General features: G+C 36.2%; 1 protein-coding gene across 1 annotated transcript in view; it reads right to left on the reverse strand.

Annotated features, from left to right (window-relative positions):
- The window catches only part of NSF (N-ethylmaleimide sensitive factor, vesicle fusing ATPase), a 124,849-nt gene that overhangs the window by 92,852 nt on the left and 14,582 nt on the right, over positions 1-17,415 (reverse strand). The window contains exons 2-5 of the mRNA XM_045525899.1: positions 8,710-8,795; positions 6,572-6,671; positions 4,244-4,283; positions 76-242 (exon numbers count right to left, since the gene is read on the reverse strand). Of these exons, the coding sequence (XP_045381855.1) occupies positions 76-242; positions 4,244-4,283; positions 6,572-6,671; positions 8,710-8,795 (393 nt within the window). The remainder of the gene's footprint in view (positions 1-75; positions 243-4,243; positions 4,284-6,571; positions 6,672-8,709; positions 8,796-17,415) is intronic.

Consider the following 17,415-nt stretch of genomic DNA (forward strand, 5'->3'; position numbering starts at 1 on the left):
AAGGAATTAATTTTGACAAGAGCAGGGATTAGAATACCTATAAAGTTAAAGGAATGAAAGAAAATTTCAAACTACCTGTTGTCCCACTGAGAAGGTTTGGTTGTTGAACTGTTGAATAAATTCTGCTGCCATCTTGTCGGTGTCATAAGGGTTGGAGTCAATGCTTTTTTTCTGCAGGAAATCAATCTCGATGGTCATTGTGCCAATACATTGTTTGGCTTTGTCAAATGTATATAAGGAGACTAAGAAGAAAAAACGAAGCATTTTTTAAAATCACAGGGACACCAAATACTTGCTGTCATTCTAGTAATTAAACATTTCACATAAATGAATCATAATGGAACTTCATGAAAAGGGGACTTAAGTGGACTTCATTGGAGGGACACACAAGCATAGATTTAAAAAATAATAAAAACCACTAGAAATTTTCTTCCCCATTTGAATTAATCAAAAAATACTAAACAGCCCTCTCCCTCTGCTATTATCCCTGACCCCACTCTCATGGGAAAATCACAACCTTTCCCACATGGCCTCTGCATCTTCCTCCTCCTCATTCAGCAGAAGACAAAATGACAGGATGGGAAGCCCCAGTGGAATCGGCATAGCCTGCTGTTTCCAAACAAGATTTTGGTTTGACACAACAAAGAGCTATAAGGTAAAAGGTGGGTGAATTCTTTTACCCTAAGAAAGTAGGATGGGGAGCAGGGGAAAGTCTTGAGAAACAATGTTAACTAGGGGGATTTGCTCCAGAGCAAGTTAGAGTTTAATATTTCTTTTTCACTTCTACTAAAATATTTACTGAACACCTATATATCAAGGGAACTACAGTCAGTTCTACATGTAAAGCATGTAGAACAGGGCAAGAACAAGGTTTTTAACTCCTCTTCTTATTAAGAGCATCTAACAGTGTCTTTTAGGTACCTAATACATTCATGAACAAAATTTAAATGAAACAAAAACAAAAAACCCTATGGTCTCCATGCTAATAGCAAAGGAGGCAAAAAGCATACATACAAAGCTCCTGCTCAAGCTACAAGAAAAGTTCTAAAATTGCTTTTAGGTTACAATGTCATAAATTTAAATATTAAAGTATTACACTTAATTTTCTATCAGGTAATAACCACTCAATCAAAAATCTTTAATTGTACAACAAAGTTTATATATATTTTTAGAAAAATAGGTATTAAAAGAAATTTTCTTAATGACATGTAATTACAAAGAAGCATTTCCACAGGAAAAAATTCTGACTCTTAAATCAGCTTGAAAAGCATATTTATAATTGCCAGTTTATAAACAAACCTTTAAAGCAAAAAATACTACACTGCGGTATATAGTATTGGGACCATTATGAAAGAGTAGAGTAAGCTACCCAGAAAAGTTCAAGAGGAATTTTGCATTTGAGTTTCCCCACCAGAGCAACTTGATTACACCCAGTAAGAAAGAGTCTATCAATACTCTTTAATAAGGCTTAATGCATATACACTTTCCTTTTGCATTCCCTGAAGACAATTGTCCTAAAATTTGCCAGTGGCCCCTTCGGGACACAGTAGAAGCTCTCTTAAGCAGCCTCTGCTGAGCTGACTCACCAGAATATTGACCAACTTTTATCCCTCTGATATACACCAATCTGCCTACGGCTTGCCTCATGTTCAGAGGGTGTAGACTCCTCATCCACCACTGGAGTTGCTACACATTATGGGTTAACTATGTTCATTCCCTAATCTGCTAGTGCTAGTTATGCTTATTATAGTAATTATGCAATGTAATTAAATACTACAAAAACTGTTAAAATTTTGACATTCTAGAATTGATATTATAAAACTAAGTTGAAAGCGTTGGGAAAACTTATAACAGGAAGAGTTTCTTCTAAAAAAATACTGTTAACTAGGTATGAGCAATAAAATTAGAAAAGATTGGGAATGAAATCCATAAAAACCCAAAAGGATTCTGTATCCCAAATGCTTCACAAGGTCTAAGTTTTCCATCCACTTCAAAGAGACCCATATGGAAACTATTGGTAAAGTTTATCCATAAAAGACAATACAGAACTCCAACCTATGGGACAAAAAAACCCAAGAATAGGCATTTAACCAACTTTTCAATTAACTAACTACCAGTCCCAGTCACACTGGATAAGAGAGCTCCTACAGTTCTCACAAAAGTACATAATTAAGAAAAGATTGATTTTTCACACTTCCTTTGAATAACAGGCATAGTGCTTTTGTGAGTTAATGTGGTCAAATAGCAAGAAGCTAAACAAACAAATCACTGTAGTGTAGCTTTCAGTTGATCAGTATTAAATGTCTGTTGCAAAGAAAGAGTCTAGTGGTTTGCAAACAAAGCTGTTCTCTTCAAAGGGATTGTGAGTCTGTGTGTTTCAATAGATTCAGTGAGTATCTAGAAGAACCTAAGTAAATCACTGAAGTTCTCTGCACCTTGATTTGTCACATCTGTAAATCAAAAAGTCTGGACTAGATAAGTCTCTATGGTCATTTCATACTCCAAATTCTGTCCTAAACTTCTTTCTTATATTCTAGCCACTTGAGTTATATACAGGATTTTCTGCAAATTCTTTCGATAAAATTGTTGTATAATCGTATTTCTCTATTTTGGTTTCCCATTTAAAGGGGGACACACATATTTTAAATATTTCAAAAGCCAAATAACAAAGCCAAAGGAAAGGACAGAAAATGCACTGAAGATCAAAGAATAAGTTCAAATCTTGGCTGAAAGTTTCAGAATATTCTCCTGCCTCTAATTCTGGATGCCATGTTCCTTCTTAACATTTCCTAGAAAGTACAGGTTATGTGCTACTTGAGTAACTTTCATTGGCAAGAGAACATACCTGTTTCTCCATATACTGAATATACTTATAGGTTGTAATCTTAATGTAAAAATTAATACATTGATTCAACAATTCTATTTCCAGGTATCTGTCCCAGAAATACTTTTGAACATTTGCCTAAAAGAGACCTATAGGAAGGTTCATTGTTGCATTATTTCTAGTAGACAACACTGAAAAATGCTGGTTAGTAGGGGAACAATAAATAAAATGTAGTATATTCATAATGTGGAATACTTTACAGCAATTTTTATTAAAATAAAAACTTGACATATTCAATAAAGATGGATTGCCCATGAAAACATAATATTGAGTGAAAAAAGTATATTGTAGAAAGACTTGTACAGTATGATACCACAATGTTATAATGTATATATACTATGTGTACAAATATATATGTATGTATATCATCTTCATTCTGAGAAATTTGAATAAGTATATTAAAATATCATCATTACTGACTATAGTTTTCAAATGCATTTTAATTTAAAGTCTATGTTCCTAAAGAGAAAAGATCAAGCTGTTACAATTTCAGATGTTACAGGCAGCACCATGGACAGCACCACGGTCAGTCCCAAGGGACAAGAGTCCTGAGGTATGCTGTGGTCCCCAAATTTTTTGGTACCAGGGACCGGTTTCATGGAAGACAATTTTTTCACTGCTGGGGATGGGGGGCTTGGCAGGGGGTGTGGGTAGCTCTTACTGTAAGAGCGTATCTTTGTTAGCAGGATATATAGAGGTAAAAAGGAATGATTTCTATAACTTTATTTCAAATGGTTCAGAAAAGAAGCATGTGTATGGAAACAGAGAGGAAGAGAGAATGAAAAAGAAAATATGACACTGGTGAATCTGGGTAAAGGTAGTACACAGAAATTCTCTATTATGTTTTCAGTCTTTCTATAAATATGAATTCTTTTTCTAAGTTTTAAAGACAAGCCAAAAAAAAGCTGGCTTAATTATACTTGCATTTTTTTTCCTTTCCCTACTGTTTCTTTCCTTTCCCTAAAGTTGACATAAAATTATCTGACTAAAGAAGATTCATACTTCATTTTCCCAACTTTGCCATACTGCCTAAGAGACATGCCAGTTTTTGCTTATTAGCTCTTTGGCTTATAAAATCCATAAGCAGCTTAGTCTTTTTTAACCCCCCAATGTCATAAATTGCTTTCCTTGCCCTTCCCTAATGAACTACGATGACTTTATAATGCACTTCATTGAGAAAAGAGGTAGGGACGCACATACCACAACTATTTCCTTCCTGTTCTCATAGACCTAATCTGTATTCTGAACAGAATGAAGATTTAAGGTCTGACGGCCAGTCACAGAAAATTGTACAGACCTCAATAACTGTGAGAAAAATACATAGAAAATCTACCTTGGGTGGCTAAAAAATATACTTACCTTCTATTTCTTGCCCAATAGAAAGTCCAGCCCATTTTCGCTATAACGTAAAAGAGAGAAAAAAAGACACTTAAAACCAAATCATCAATATTAGAGAAAGAGGAATTTTCATGAATTTCAGGAACACATTCTAAATCACAGTATACTGTTATGTGTTGAATTGTGTCCCTCCAAAAAATATTTTGAAATCTTAGTCCCTGGTACCTGTGAATATGACTATATTTAGAAATAGGGTCTTTGCAAATGCATTCAAGTTGAGATTAATTAACGCAGTTAATTAGGAATCCATTGAATTGATTTGGAATTGATTCGATTACGGTGGGCCTTAAGCCAATGTGACCGGTGGGTGTCCTTATAAGAAAAGACTCACAGACACATAGGGACACCACCACATGACAACAGAGGCAGAGACTGAAGTGATACATCTATTAATACAAGCCAAGGATTATCAAGAATTGCCAACAACACAAAAAGCTAAGCACAGAACAGATTCTTCCCTAAAGCCTTCAGAGAGAGCACGGCCCTACTGACACCTTGATTTCAGACTTCTAGTCTCCAGAACTGTGAGAGAATAAATTTCTATTGTTTTAAGCCACCTAGTTTATGGTTTTTTGTTACAGTGGCCCTAGGAAACTACTGCACATGCTACAGATTATATCTGAACATCTGTCCCAAAACACACAAAGCTTGCCTTCTTACAGTAAAGCTGGCACCACTCAGTAGGATGTTCCTTTGCACAATTTGACACTCCTGAAGGTCTTTGTTATATCAGATAATACCTCAGTGCTCTAAACTTACTTCTACAGTTAGTTTTACTATTTGTTATAGTATCACAAAAAGTAAGACATTCAATTCAAACTAGTTAAAAAACTGTCAGATATTCTATATTGAAACCCAAGCAGGGATTCAAATAATTAGATGACCAAGACTACTCTCTGTGTGCCAGCCTGAAGATTTTTAGACATTTACAGCAGATTTTAGCCTCTCCCAAATCCTATCTGGTTACAATGGCAAGAATGTACAGAGACAGACCAGATTGTGTTTAGACAGGAATGGGGGGCTGGATTCAAAATTAGTCATTACTGATAACACTCCAAAGAATAGTGAGAAAAATAATTTTTGGCTTAAAATCAATAGTTTGTCTACTCATCTGAACATGGTGTATTTTATGGTGGATAGTTTAGAAGATGCTCCATTGTGAATACGTGCAACAACTGCTCTCCCTTCCAGCTTTCTTACCATGGGTCCCATCTTCCTTCTCTCTGCCCTTCACCTACGCTAGAAGATCTCTCTGTAAATTCCCATCCTATATCTGGTCAACCTGAAATGTAGCAGCATGCTGGTTAAGCCCAGCCACATTCAGGTTCTGGACTTCAATCTCAAAGAAAACCTCAGGGGATAATAACAATGTATCTATTGTATGGGGTTGTTTTGACAATTGGATGACAGTGCCTAGTCTATAGTAAATGTTGTGGGGAAAGAATTTTTACAAAACAGAGAAACAAGGAGCAATGGGCACATAAGAATCCTAAATGGAGCTCTGTAAAAGCTAGTGAACCCTGGAATATCACAATCTTTTAATTCATAGAAACAGACAAATGTGAAAAGTGGTCCTGCTAATAGAGAGGCATCAAAAAGAGAAAAGAGGAGTAGTGAGTAATAATTTCCCACAATTTCTGAGAGCTTCAAGAGCTCTTAAATAGGTCTTAAATGAGTGTTTGATCCCTTTCCCTAAATCTCCAAGTTTCCTTTATATTGCTCAGGACTGTGGGGTCAGCAGCCTGAGTAAGATGACAAGGGAGAAGAGAATGCAGATTATTATTTATGGTGCTCCTATGTCACGTATTATGTTTCTGGGACAGTGCTAAGCAATCTAATTCTGTGAATTCCACAGAATCTACCAAGAGTTATAACTGTAATCATAACCCTTCTAGTTGATAGGGGAGCCCAGCAAGTTAGGTTATGATTTGAAGTTCTTTTCATATTCTTCAGTATGACACCACTGCATTATAAAATCATGAGGTCAATTTTACAAATAAAATATTTTCATATCTTTTCCGTTACCCTGAGAGTTAATATTAAAATAACTTGACACTTTATCTGATAGCTGACTGATATTACTACAGAATTGTTGTTAAAAAATAATCAAGGCAATAAAAGGCAGCCACAGGAAAAATTGACAATTAAGAATATGTCTTTAAATTCCTTGTATAACACCCAGATGTTTTTCTTCAATATGAACCTGTGATAGGGTGATGCTTGCTTAAAAAAAATTGATTCTTCTATGACTTTTAAGAATAGAAGAGAATAAATTAACATCTGAGTTACCTGAGGTAAGCTGAATGCAATGCTTCCTGGAACCACTGATGGGTGAGTCCTCAGTGTGAATGTGTACCTGTGATTGGGAGAGGTCCTCACAACCACATGCCTAAAACACAGAAACACGGTCAGGGCTCCATATCAAAGGACATGAAGAACATAATTTCCAAATGTGTTTCTTTCCAAAGTGATGTTTGATAAGTATCAGGTGGAAATATGGCATCCTACGAGTCTTGAAGGAAAAGAACTAATTTATTTCCTAAAAACTGTCAGTGATTCAAAATGTTTTCCAGACATAAAGGAGCACCTTGGGCCAAACACACAATCAGTAGAATCCAGCCAAGTTATCATGCTTTTAAAAAAATGCTTGTTGGAAAGGAAAAAAAATTAAAAATTAACAAAGTAGAATCCAGCCAAGTTCAACAGAGTACATACCGTCCCAAATATCAACTTCATTACATTTCTAGTTTACATAAAACTGAAGCTAGTGATTCAGAGTCCTTGATATCAAGTAAAAACTAGATGAATTTCCAATCCTGAACATTATTCCACATCCTAATAAAGGTAGGAGAACCAAAGAAAGAAGAGCTAGGATATAGCAGTCAAAAAACCCCAAAAGTTAGTTTTTAGCACTATTCATTAAATCTCTTTGCAGACCCTCTCAATGGGCTGAAACAATAACCACCTATAAAATGAAAAAGATGGCAAAATGAAAAATTCCCCTAAATACATCAGCTTTCATATAGATACCAATATTTACTATTTCAAAGAATTTTGTGCTAATTCCTTGATTAGAAATAAAATAGTCATCTCACGATAATCTCCTACACCAAATAACTAACAAGGACTATGGTTGAGATAGAAGTTTCAAATTCCATTTTGCAACAGCACTTTTTTTTTTTTAAAGAGAGAGGGTCTCGCTATGTGCCCAGGCTGGCCTCGAACTCCTGGGCTCTACAGACCCTCCTGCCTCAGCCTCCAAAGTAGCTGAGACTACAGGCGAGCACAATCACACCCAGCTCACTATCTTTTTTAAAATTATCTTTCAGAATGCTATAATTTTTAATGTTAATAGTTAATGTTGCTATACATATTACTTTGCCACTAGAACACATGTTCCTTATATATACTATATTTTAAGTAATCTCATGAGTACAATGAACGTTTAACATATGCAAAAGGAGTCCATAAACAAATTCTCACATTGATTATCTATACTTCAGTTAACTGTTGAAAGCCCTGTGTTCGATTTAGCGTCACAGAATGCTTAGTACTGGAAACAAAGTTAATACATTCATGTAGTAGACTCTTACTGTGAAGCCCACAACCAGAGATGATTTGCAATTCTAATTCTGTGAAACTCAGGTATTTTACAAACAGCTTTAGAAAAAAAAACATAGTTAAAATCCTGCCACCTTGTTTCTTATGTTTGTTTTGGTACAGCCCCTTCATCTCCTTAGCTAGACAACCTCAGAAGCACATGGATAGCACTGAACTTGTAGCAGGGTCTTTACAAGTTCTAGCAGTGGGTGATGTGAATCAGTGAAATAAATTACAGTGAAAAATGCATTTAAGGACTATACATTTGTTGTGTTTCTTCCAATTTTCATCTTTTGGATTATCATAGTAGATAATATTTATTGAGGGCTTACTAACAGGCAAGGCACTGTTCTAAGTGCTTTATCTGTGTAACTTAATTTTCACAACTACTCTGAGGAAGATATTATCATCATCTCCATTTTACAGATCAGGACATGGAGTCACAGAGATGGTAAATAACTTATCCATAGTCACCTAGACTGTACCTGCAGAGCCAGGATCCAAACTCCGTCAGTCTAACTCCAGATCCAAACACCTAATAACCATACTATATATGGTTCATATAATGAGTATATTTAGCTCTACTAAGAAAATCAGTAAAAAATAAAAAGTTATATATAAAAAGCTGTATAGGATTTTTAAAACATTATATAGTACTTATCAAAGTTTGACAAAGTAATGATGGAAATACGTAACTTTCTCATCTGCTCCATTTTCCAACTCAGCAAGAATAAAAAAATTATTTTCAAAAGTTTCCTAAAAATGACTGTCTGGAAGTTTCTCAAATACCACTTAGCAGGTTAAAGAAAACAAAGTCAGATACTCACTGGCCAGACTGGAAATCCTTTTCATTCACAACTGCACAGTTGGTTAAAGATAATTCATCTGTCGGACATCTTGCAGCTTGCATACTCTGTAAGAATCAATGATTAGGAAAATAAAATTAAGTCATGTTTTATTACCTTAAAGAATATTTTATGCCTTCCTGGCCTCCATTCTTTATCACTACCAATGCTATGGTGAACATCTTTTGTTTTTGACTCTCAGCATCCCTTCCTCTGCAGTAATAGCAAACCCTTCCTTTGGGAAACTGTTCCTTCCCCATTTCATGTGGTTTTGTGAGACTGCCAATCACAGCACACATGCAACCACATATATTTTTGTCTCTCCCATGGGATTTCATATTGTCAGGGTTGCTTTTTGAGAGGTGTTGTCCTGGATCTTTGGCTCCTTGTTTGGAAAAATTGTAAGCAAGGCCGGTGCAACGGAGTGATGACAAGACTCTTAGCACTTCTACACAAGCAGCTTTTATTGCAGGCTTCAAGCATAGAAACCAAAAGCACATTTCCATTTCAGGAGGGGAAACAAGTTTGTCTCTGTGAGTAGAGAAGACCCTGGCGTCTTAATACATCTCTACTTTTCTGTCTGCACCTTATGACATGCTAAATGTGGGCAGAATATTCATGATTTTTTTCTGGGAAAAAGAGTGTTCTTGGAGCTAAGGGTGCCTCCCAATTTTATCCTTATCGGGTAACTTCCAGGAGTTGCCAGGGCATTTGTAAACTGTCATGGCGCTGGCAGGTGTGATTTTTACTATGCTAATGTATGTTAATGGCGGGAAGGTTACCTTTGGTCATGAGCTCCTACTTTCTGTGCATGCTTCTGGCCTGGCAGGAAAAGTTCCTAACCTCAAGTTCCTGCTGCTGTGGGTTTGACTCTAGATGCTCATTGGCCTCCTCACATTCACACCCCGTCCTCTTTTCCTATGGTTAGCACTGCTAACCTGCACCTGTCCCTAACAACATCTACAAGCACTAGAAGGCCCTCTTCCTTGCCACACCACCACATAGATGAAGACTTTCCACTTTAAGACAGTGAAACTGTCAGAGACACAGACAAACTAATAGATACCTGGAAACACAGACCTGGCAACCAAGTTAAAGTCCCTGAGACCAATCCTGACCGTTGGTTATGAGCCAATAAATTCTTTTTTGCTCAAGTTTTTTAAAATTGGTTTTCTATCTCTCAAGAAAAGAATCTTGACTGATTAAAATACAATGAAGTTCAGTAAATTTGATAAAATATATTATGAAAAAGTATCTTTTTATTAGAGATCTCAAGTGCCTATGAACCATATCTCCTATAGATTGAGAAAAACCATCTTCTAAATATTGCTCAACAAAAATTATTACAGGGTATACTTAAAATTAAAAAACAACAATCAGCCTTTTTGGTCAACAGCTACCAGCAAAACATTCCCTCATATAATGTATTTAACCAATAAACCCTTCCATCATTCTCTAGGGCTTCCTAGTGAGCTAAGGCACTCACAGTCATTGTCTGTTGATGAGTAAAGTGCTCATTCTTCAAACCTCAAGCCAAAGCTGATTATTCTTAAATTTGTCTCCCAAATATGAAATTATAGAGGAAAATTATTGCTTTGCTTTTGTTTTAAAAGGCTAGTTTTGTTATTCTTAGTTATTTGGGGCAGTAGTCTCTAAAGTGGGATATGTGCACTTGAAGGGTTTATAAAATAATCCTTTGGTGTGTCAGAAGAAAATACTATTACTTCTATTTATATTTATTTTATACCAATTTTTATTAAAGATGAACCTCACCTTAAGTGTATATTTTGCCTTAAGATATAACCTAATGGCATTAGCAAAGTCCTCATAATCTGCCAGACTTTTAAGTATTCACAGCAAGAGATAAACCTCTATAATTTTCCCGCTTATGTTCAAAATCATATGTTATTTAATCTAGCTCTTCACAAAAGTGTATGAAAGTAAGTGTCAAAACTGCTAAGGAGTTCCTAAAAGACAAAAAGCCATGGACCACAGTAAAAATGGCTGAAGTGATATACAGAAAACAAAACGATGACAAATATATTCTTTTATTAGAAATACAGTCAAAAGTTCTTAGAAAACCCTAAAGAGTTGATGCTATAAAGACAAATTATAGCATGTAAAGTTTGTTATATAGTTGGATCAAAATACAAATGTTTCTTTCATCTTAGGGTATTTGCTGGGTAATTATGAAATACACCAAGAACTACAACTTTGTAGGACTACGGTCCCCAAGCCCCAGGCCAAGGACCAGTAGCAGTCTGTGGCCTATTAGGAACTGGGCCATCCAAGCCAGCGAAGCTTTGTCTGTATGTATAGCCACTCCCCAATGCTGGCATCACTGCATAAGCTCTGCCTCCTGTTAGATCAGCAGAGGCATTAGATTCTCATATGAACACGAACCCTACTGTGAACCACACATGTGAGGGGTCTAGGTTGCGCACTCCTTATGAGAATCTAATGCCTGATCATCTGAGGTGGAGCTGAGGCAGTGATGCTAGCGCTGGGGAGCAGCTGCAAATACAGATTATCATTAGCAGAGAAGTTTGACTGCATAATAAATGTAATGCACTTGAATCATCCCAAAATCATCACCTCCACCCATGTCCATGGAAAAACTGTCTTCCACGAAACCAGTCCCTGGTGCCAAAAAGGTTGGGGACCACAGTATATGATACTAAGGAACAAAGTACTGAAGAGGATACATTCTCAACTGAAAATGAAACAGATGGAAATTTACTGGCCACATTTCAATAAAATATTTCCAAAAACAGTGGTTAAATTTGGGGGAAAAAAAGAATATCATGATTTCAAAAGTACAGCCAAATTCCCCCATTTTGATCCAGGCTTTGACTCATTAAAATCAAATATCAAAATAAAATGCATTTGGAAACAGCCCTCTGAACATTTGTATCACAAAATATTAAACTAAAATTTTAAAGAATAATGATATACCACTTTGTTTTCTGTATTAATAAAAATTATTATGAGAATATTATACACTTCATCTTTAGCTCATCCTTTTTCTTTTTTGTATTAATATGTTTTACTATATATAAACTATTAGTACTGTATATTATTTATAAATAATAGGCATATATATTAGGTGTACATAATCAAAATATATTTTACTTATGGGATTCATGATCAAATGTTTAGAAATCACTAATTTAGCACATGAGACAAATACAGTCTAGGGCACAAGTCTGCTTTCTGAATGAGACAGCATTTTGCCCAAGGTCACAGCTTGATCAGCCACCTGACAAAAATGTACCGAACTTTTTTGGTTTCCTACCTTCCCAGGGTCTCTTTCACCTACAAGCTTCTTTTTTTGATATTCTCTCCCTCTTAACTCTGTGCCCCTTGCCTGGCCAACTCCTGCTCATTTACAATTCTTAGTTTAGACATTAGTTTTCCTAGGAGGCCTTCCTGATACTTACCCCTCCCCACTAGACTGATAAACTTCAAATGGAAGCACCCGAGTACATTTTTATAGTCTGTCTCCATGTTTGCACTGCATATTAGATAAGAAGCTTGTCAAAGATTGAGGCTGTATCTTGCTCATGTCTATAACTGCCAGGGCTAGTACAGGGCCTAGCACACAGTGAGTTCTCATTAAACATTTGTTGAACATATAAACTTAAAGATCAATACAAATCTGTCTCAACTGCAGAAAAAACAATCCAAAAAAACATATACACAAAAAACTGATCATCTCAAGGTTATTTAGGAAGTGATATAATTGAGCTAAAATGACCTAATAATAGTTCAAAATTAAACAGAACTGATATAGCCAAAGTAATAAAAAATGTACAAAACACTAAGTTAATCTTTTCATGTATAAACTTGTTTACTTGTTAAGTGTCCTTCAAAAACAGAGTGGAAAAATCTGTAGAAGTCATCTGGCTGGCCAACTAAAACAGATGCTATGAGCAAAAGGCTCCCTACTGGAATCTAGAAGCATCTGTGTTTTTATGATAAGCTAAGCAGGGTACTGCTTTTTTTTTTTTAACAAAGTATAAGTCCCTATTAATAGTAGCTGTCTACTCACTACAGTAATGCCAACGGAAAATTCCACAATTTTTCTAACATTGACCTTGCCTCTAGGAAATAAAAACAAAAGCCAACCACTAGTGCTATGCAGCTATTAAGAAATAAAAATACAAAATTTTATATAAGCTTAGTTGTCTGAGTTACTAGAATTCCAGATATGAAGGCTGTAGAAATGTCTTCATTATAACAACCTGAAATGTGAAAAATTATAAACTTATTGCTACTCCAAAGAATGAAAATTTCAACAAACCTTTAATGGAAAATTTAGTGGCGTAATCATATCATTACTTATTTGAGAGCCTTTAAAGTGAAGAAAGAGAATTCGCTTCTGCGGGGGGTAATTTTAATTGGGGGATTTAATTTTAATTAATTTTAATAGTCATATATATCTAGTGGTTATTAAACAGTACAGTTCTAAATTGCAGAAAGTTTCATTGTGTAGTGCTGGCCTAGAACAACACAAAAAAGGCCATCAGTAATACCCTCCTGCAGGCCCATGGAATCCCTCTGTGCTATAAATTCTTATAATAAAGGCCGGGCGCGGTGGCTCACGCCTGTAATCCTAGCACTCTGGGAGGCCGAGGCGGGTGGATTGCTCGAGGTCAGGAGTTCAAGACCAGCCTCAGCAAGAGTGAGACCCCATCTCTACTAAAAATAGAAAGAAATGATCTGGTCAACTAAAAATATATATAAAAAAAATTAGCCAGGCATGGTGGCACATGGCTGTAGTCCCAGCTACTGGGGAGGCTGAGGCAGTAGGATCGCTTAAGCCCAGGAGTTTGAGGTTGCTGTGAGCTAGGCTGACGCCACAACACTCACTCTAGCCCGGGCAACACAGTGAGACTCTGTCTCAAAAAAAAAAAAAAAAAAAAAAATTCTTATAATAATAACTTCTGTTAAAATTCTGAAGTCATATGGGACTAGAAGTGATGGGGTAGAAATAAGTTAAACTTGTATGCCCTAAAAGTCTTTTCCCAAAGTTATCCAGTTATTGCTCAAGGCCCTTTATAGATAACCTTGATATTTTCCATCTCAGACCAATAATTATTCACACAGATGAACCTCCTGGCATCCCTTAGGGTCTTAAAATTCGTTTACAAGTTCATATTGAAAAAGAAAAAAAATCCTATTTTGGTCTTTTGGGAAAATACCTTGCAAAGAAAAATATAAAAGGCTGACATGATTAAATATTGGCAAAGATGTGACATAGTTTCCTATGAAGCTACTGTAACCCAGCGAGTTGCACACCTAGGTTTTTAGTCAAGAGAAATGAAAACATACATCCACACAAAGACTTGTACAAAAATGTTCATAGCAGCTGTATTCATAATAACTCAAAATTGAAACAACACAAATGCCCACCAAAAGATGAATGGATAAACAAATTGTGGTATAACCATACAATGAAATACCACTCAGCAATTAAAAAGAAACTACTGATATATGTAACATGGGAGAACCTCAAAATCATAATGCTAAGTGAAGAAGCCATATGTAAAAAAAAAAATTCATCTTATGTTATTCATCTTTTATTTAGATGAAATTCTAGAAGAGGCAAATTTAATCTATAGTAAACTCTCCCCCCAGAAAAATCAGTGGTGCCTGGGGCAGGTGGTGAAATTGACAGTGAAGAAATCAGGTGGGAAGTTTTTGAGATGACGGAAATGTTCTATATCTTAACTGTATTTTATTGTATATAAGTTATACCTCAATACAATTGAGAAATAATGTTCTGATTTTTTTTAATGGCTGGGAAATCTCTAATAATTCCCATTGCAAAGATGGGATAAATGCTGAAACTGAAAAATATAGTTTAGGTACAAGGTCAAAATGAGGCCCCACATCCATGCAACAAAGACCTGGGTACTTCCATAGTCAGGAACACCGACTGGAAGAGAGAGAACTAAGTCTGCAGAACAGTTTCTCAGTCTACTCCCCAGGCAGTCCTCATTCTAGCTGTGGGAATACCAGAGAACTAGGAGAATAGTGAGATCTACCTTTGAAAGTTCGGTCAGTCCAGGGTCAGACCATATGGGCCTGCCAGTCCTGGGCACAGAAAGTGAAAGCGGGAGCATAAAACCTACAACTCCTTCTGGCATGAATGTCCCATACTGACCCACAGATTAGCAATTCTTCCTCCTAAGAAGAGTAAGAGATTGTTAGGACAGGTGTGGTAGCTCACACCTGTAATCCCAGCACTTTTGGAGTCCAAGGCCAGAGGATCGCTTGAGGCCAGCAGTTCAAGATCAGCCTGGGCAACATAGCAAGCAAGACCTTGTCTTTACAAAACAAAGTAATAAATGAATAAAAAGGAGAGTAAGAGGTTGTTTTCTTTTCTCCCTTAAGAGAGAAGAAAGTTTGAGCTAAAGTTCTACCCTCCCTATGAGTAGGGATGAAAATATGAGGAAAAAGGAAGAAATGTACAACCATCCACATATATACAACGAGGATAAACTGAGATAGTCCTCATATATCTGACACAGAGTAAATCCCCAATAAATCTTAGCTGTTATTATAACTATCATATATAGATTCAATACAGAATTATTTGTATTAGAAAAATCACTGAGTGATTTCCAGCTTTCCCCACTGATTCTAAATCTCATATATTAAGTTCTTAGGTGTATCTGGTTCTATTTCTGGTTTGGTTGTTCTACTCCATTAATCATTAATATTTATCTGTTTTCTGTAATAGCACCACATTGTTTTACTTACTGTGTATGGCATGTTTTAATGTCTAGTTTCGTCAGATTCAAGTATCATAACATTCATATTCTTAATGTCACAGAAGCATCTTAAGGCACACATCTCAAATTAGTAAGGAGGCAGAAGGATCCCTCCACTGTAGTTTTGATCCCATCCTGCCCCTTCTTGGCTCTCTTGAATCTTGGGCCTCTCTCCTCAGAAAGACATAGCAGACTTAAAAAGCAAAAATCCCTTTCTCTTAATTCTACTCTCACTTCAAACTGTCATCCTTTTCTCTCTTCTCTTCACTACTAAACTTCTCACATCTCCCTCCCCTGCCTCCCATTTTCTCATCTTATGGCAATCTTCAACCATTCTTTGAAATCCTTTCCAGCAATCACTTTATTGAAATTGCTGTCTTAAAAGTCTCCAATGTCTAATTGTCAAATTCAGTGGCATCTCCCTCTCCTCAGTATTCACACTTTCATTTGTATCTCTTGCTTTCCTCCTCATCTGTTAATACCATCATTATCCTTTAAGTCATAAATTCAAAATTTCAGGGTCATTCTTCCCTTCACTACCTATTCCCCCCCTCCCACCATACACTTATAAACAATCAAGGGCCAAGACCTACTAATTCTACTTCTGCACTGTCACTTGCATTTGATTCCTCCTTTCCAGCCTCACAACCACAACCTAATTCAGCCACATCACCTCTCTCTAAAAAACTGCAGTAGCCTAACTGGTTTTCCTGGCTCTAATTTTTCTTCTCCTCCCTCTGCCACCAGACAGGACCTAAAACCAAAACTGTGATTTCTAAATAATAAAGCCCAAACTCCTAAGCATGATACAGCCACCTATGCAGGACCTATCCTTATTTTTCTACTTCATCTACCTCAATACCCCACCCCAACCCCATGTACTTCAAACTCCAAATTCCAAGCCTTCACTCACACTATTCCTTTTGCCTTAATTCCCTATTCCAAACTACTTCTACCTACGAAAATCTTTCCCACCTTGCAAAGCCAAGTTTATGAAACTCCCTTGCTCCTAGTAAGATTTAATATCTCCTTTGTTTGTGCTTCTTCAACAGTCTTATTACTACTTACTACAGGCTGCCTTGCACTAGACTTAATCGAATACCATGACTTCCCCACAGGATTCTATGTTCTGACTCTCCTGTGCCATCCAGTAGATATGCAATAAATGTTAGCTGGATTTTTATTAGCATTTTTGAAATACATTTCATAACATAAAAGTCATCATTTTAAAGAGTACACTTTGGTGGTTTTTAGTATATTCACTATGTTGTACAATCATCACCACCATCTAATTCCAGAACAGTTCCATCACCCCCAAAAGAAACCCTGTACCTATTACCAGTTAGTCTCAATTCTCCCCTCCCTTTATTCCTTGGTAACCACTAATCTACTTCTGTCTCTATGAATTTGCCTATTCTGGACATTTCATATAAACTGAATCATAAAATGTCATTTTTGTACTGGCTTTTCATTTAGCATATTTTCAAGGTTCATCCACATTGTAGCATACAATAGTACTTCATTCCTTTTTATGGCTGGATAATATTCCATTGTTATGGATATACCACATTTTATCACTTCATCAGCAACGGACATTCGGGTTGTTGCCACTTTTAAGCTATTATGAACAATGGTGCTATGAACATCCATGTACAAGTTTATGTATGAACATATGTTTTCAATTCTTTTGGGTACATACCTAGGAGTAGAATTGCTAGGTCATTCTATGTTTAGCTTTTTGAAGAATTGCCAAAATGTTTTCCACAATAGCTATACTGTTCTATGAGCCCACCAGCAATAAGTGAGGGCTGCAATTTTTCTATTTCCTTACCAAAATGTATTGTCTTTTTTTTTTTTTTTTAAGAATGGCCATCCTAGTGGGTGTGAAGTGGTATCTCTTGTTGTGGTT

The sequence above is a fragment of the Lemur catta genome, chromosome 15 (assembly GCF_020740605.2).
Source record: "Lemur catta isolate mLemCat1 chromosome 15, mLemCat1.pri, whole genome shotgun sequence".
Taxonomy (NCBI): domain Eukaryota; kingdom Metazoa; phylum Chordata; class Mammalia; order Primates; family Lemuridae; genus Lemur; species Lemur catta.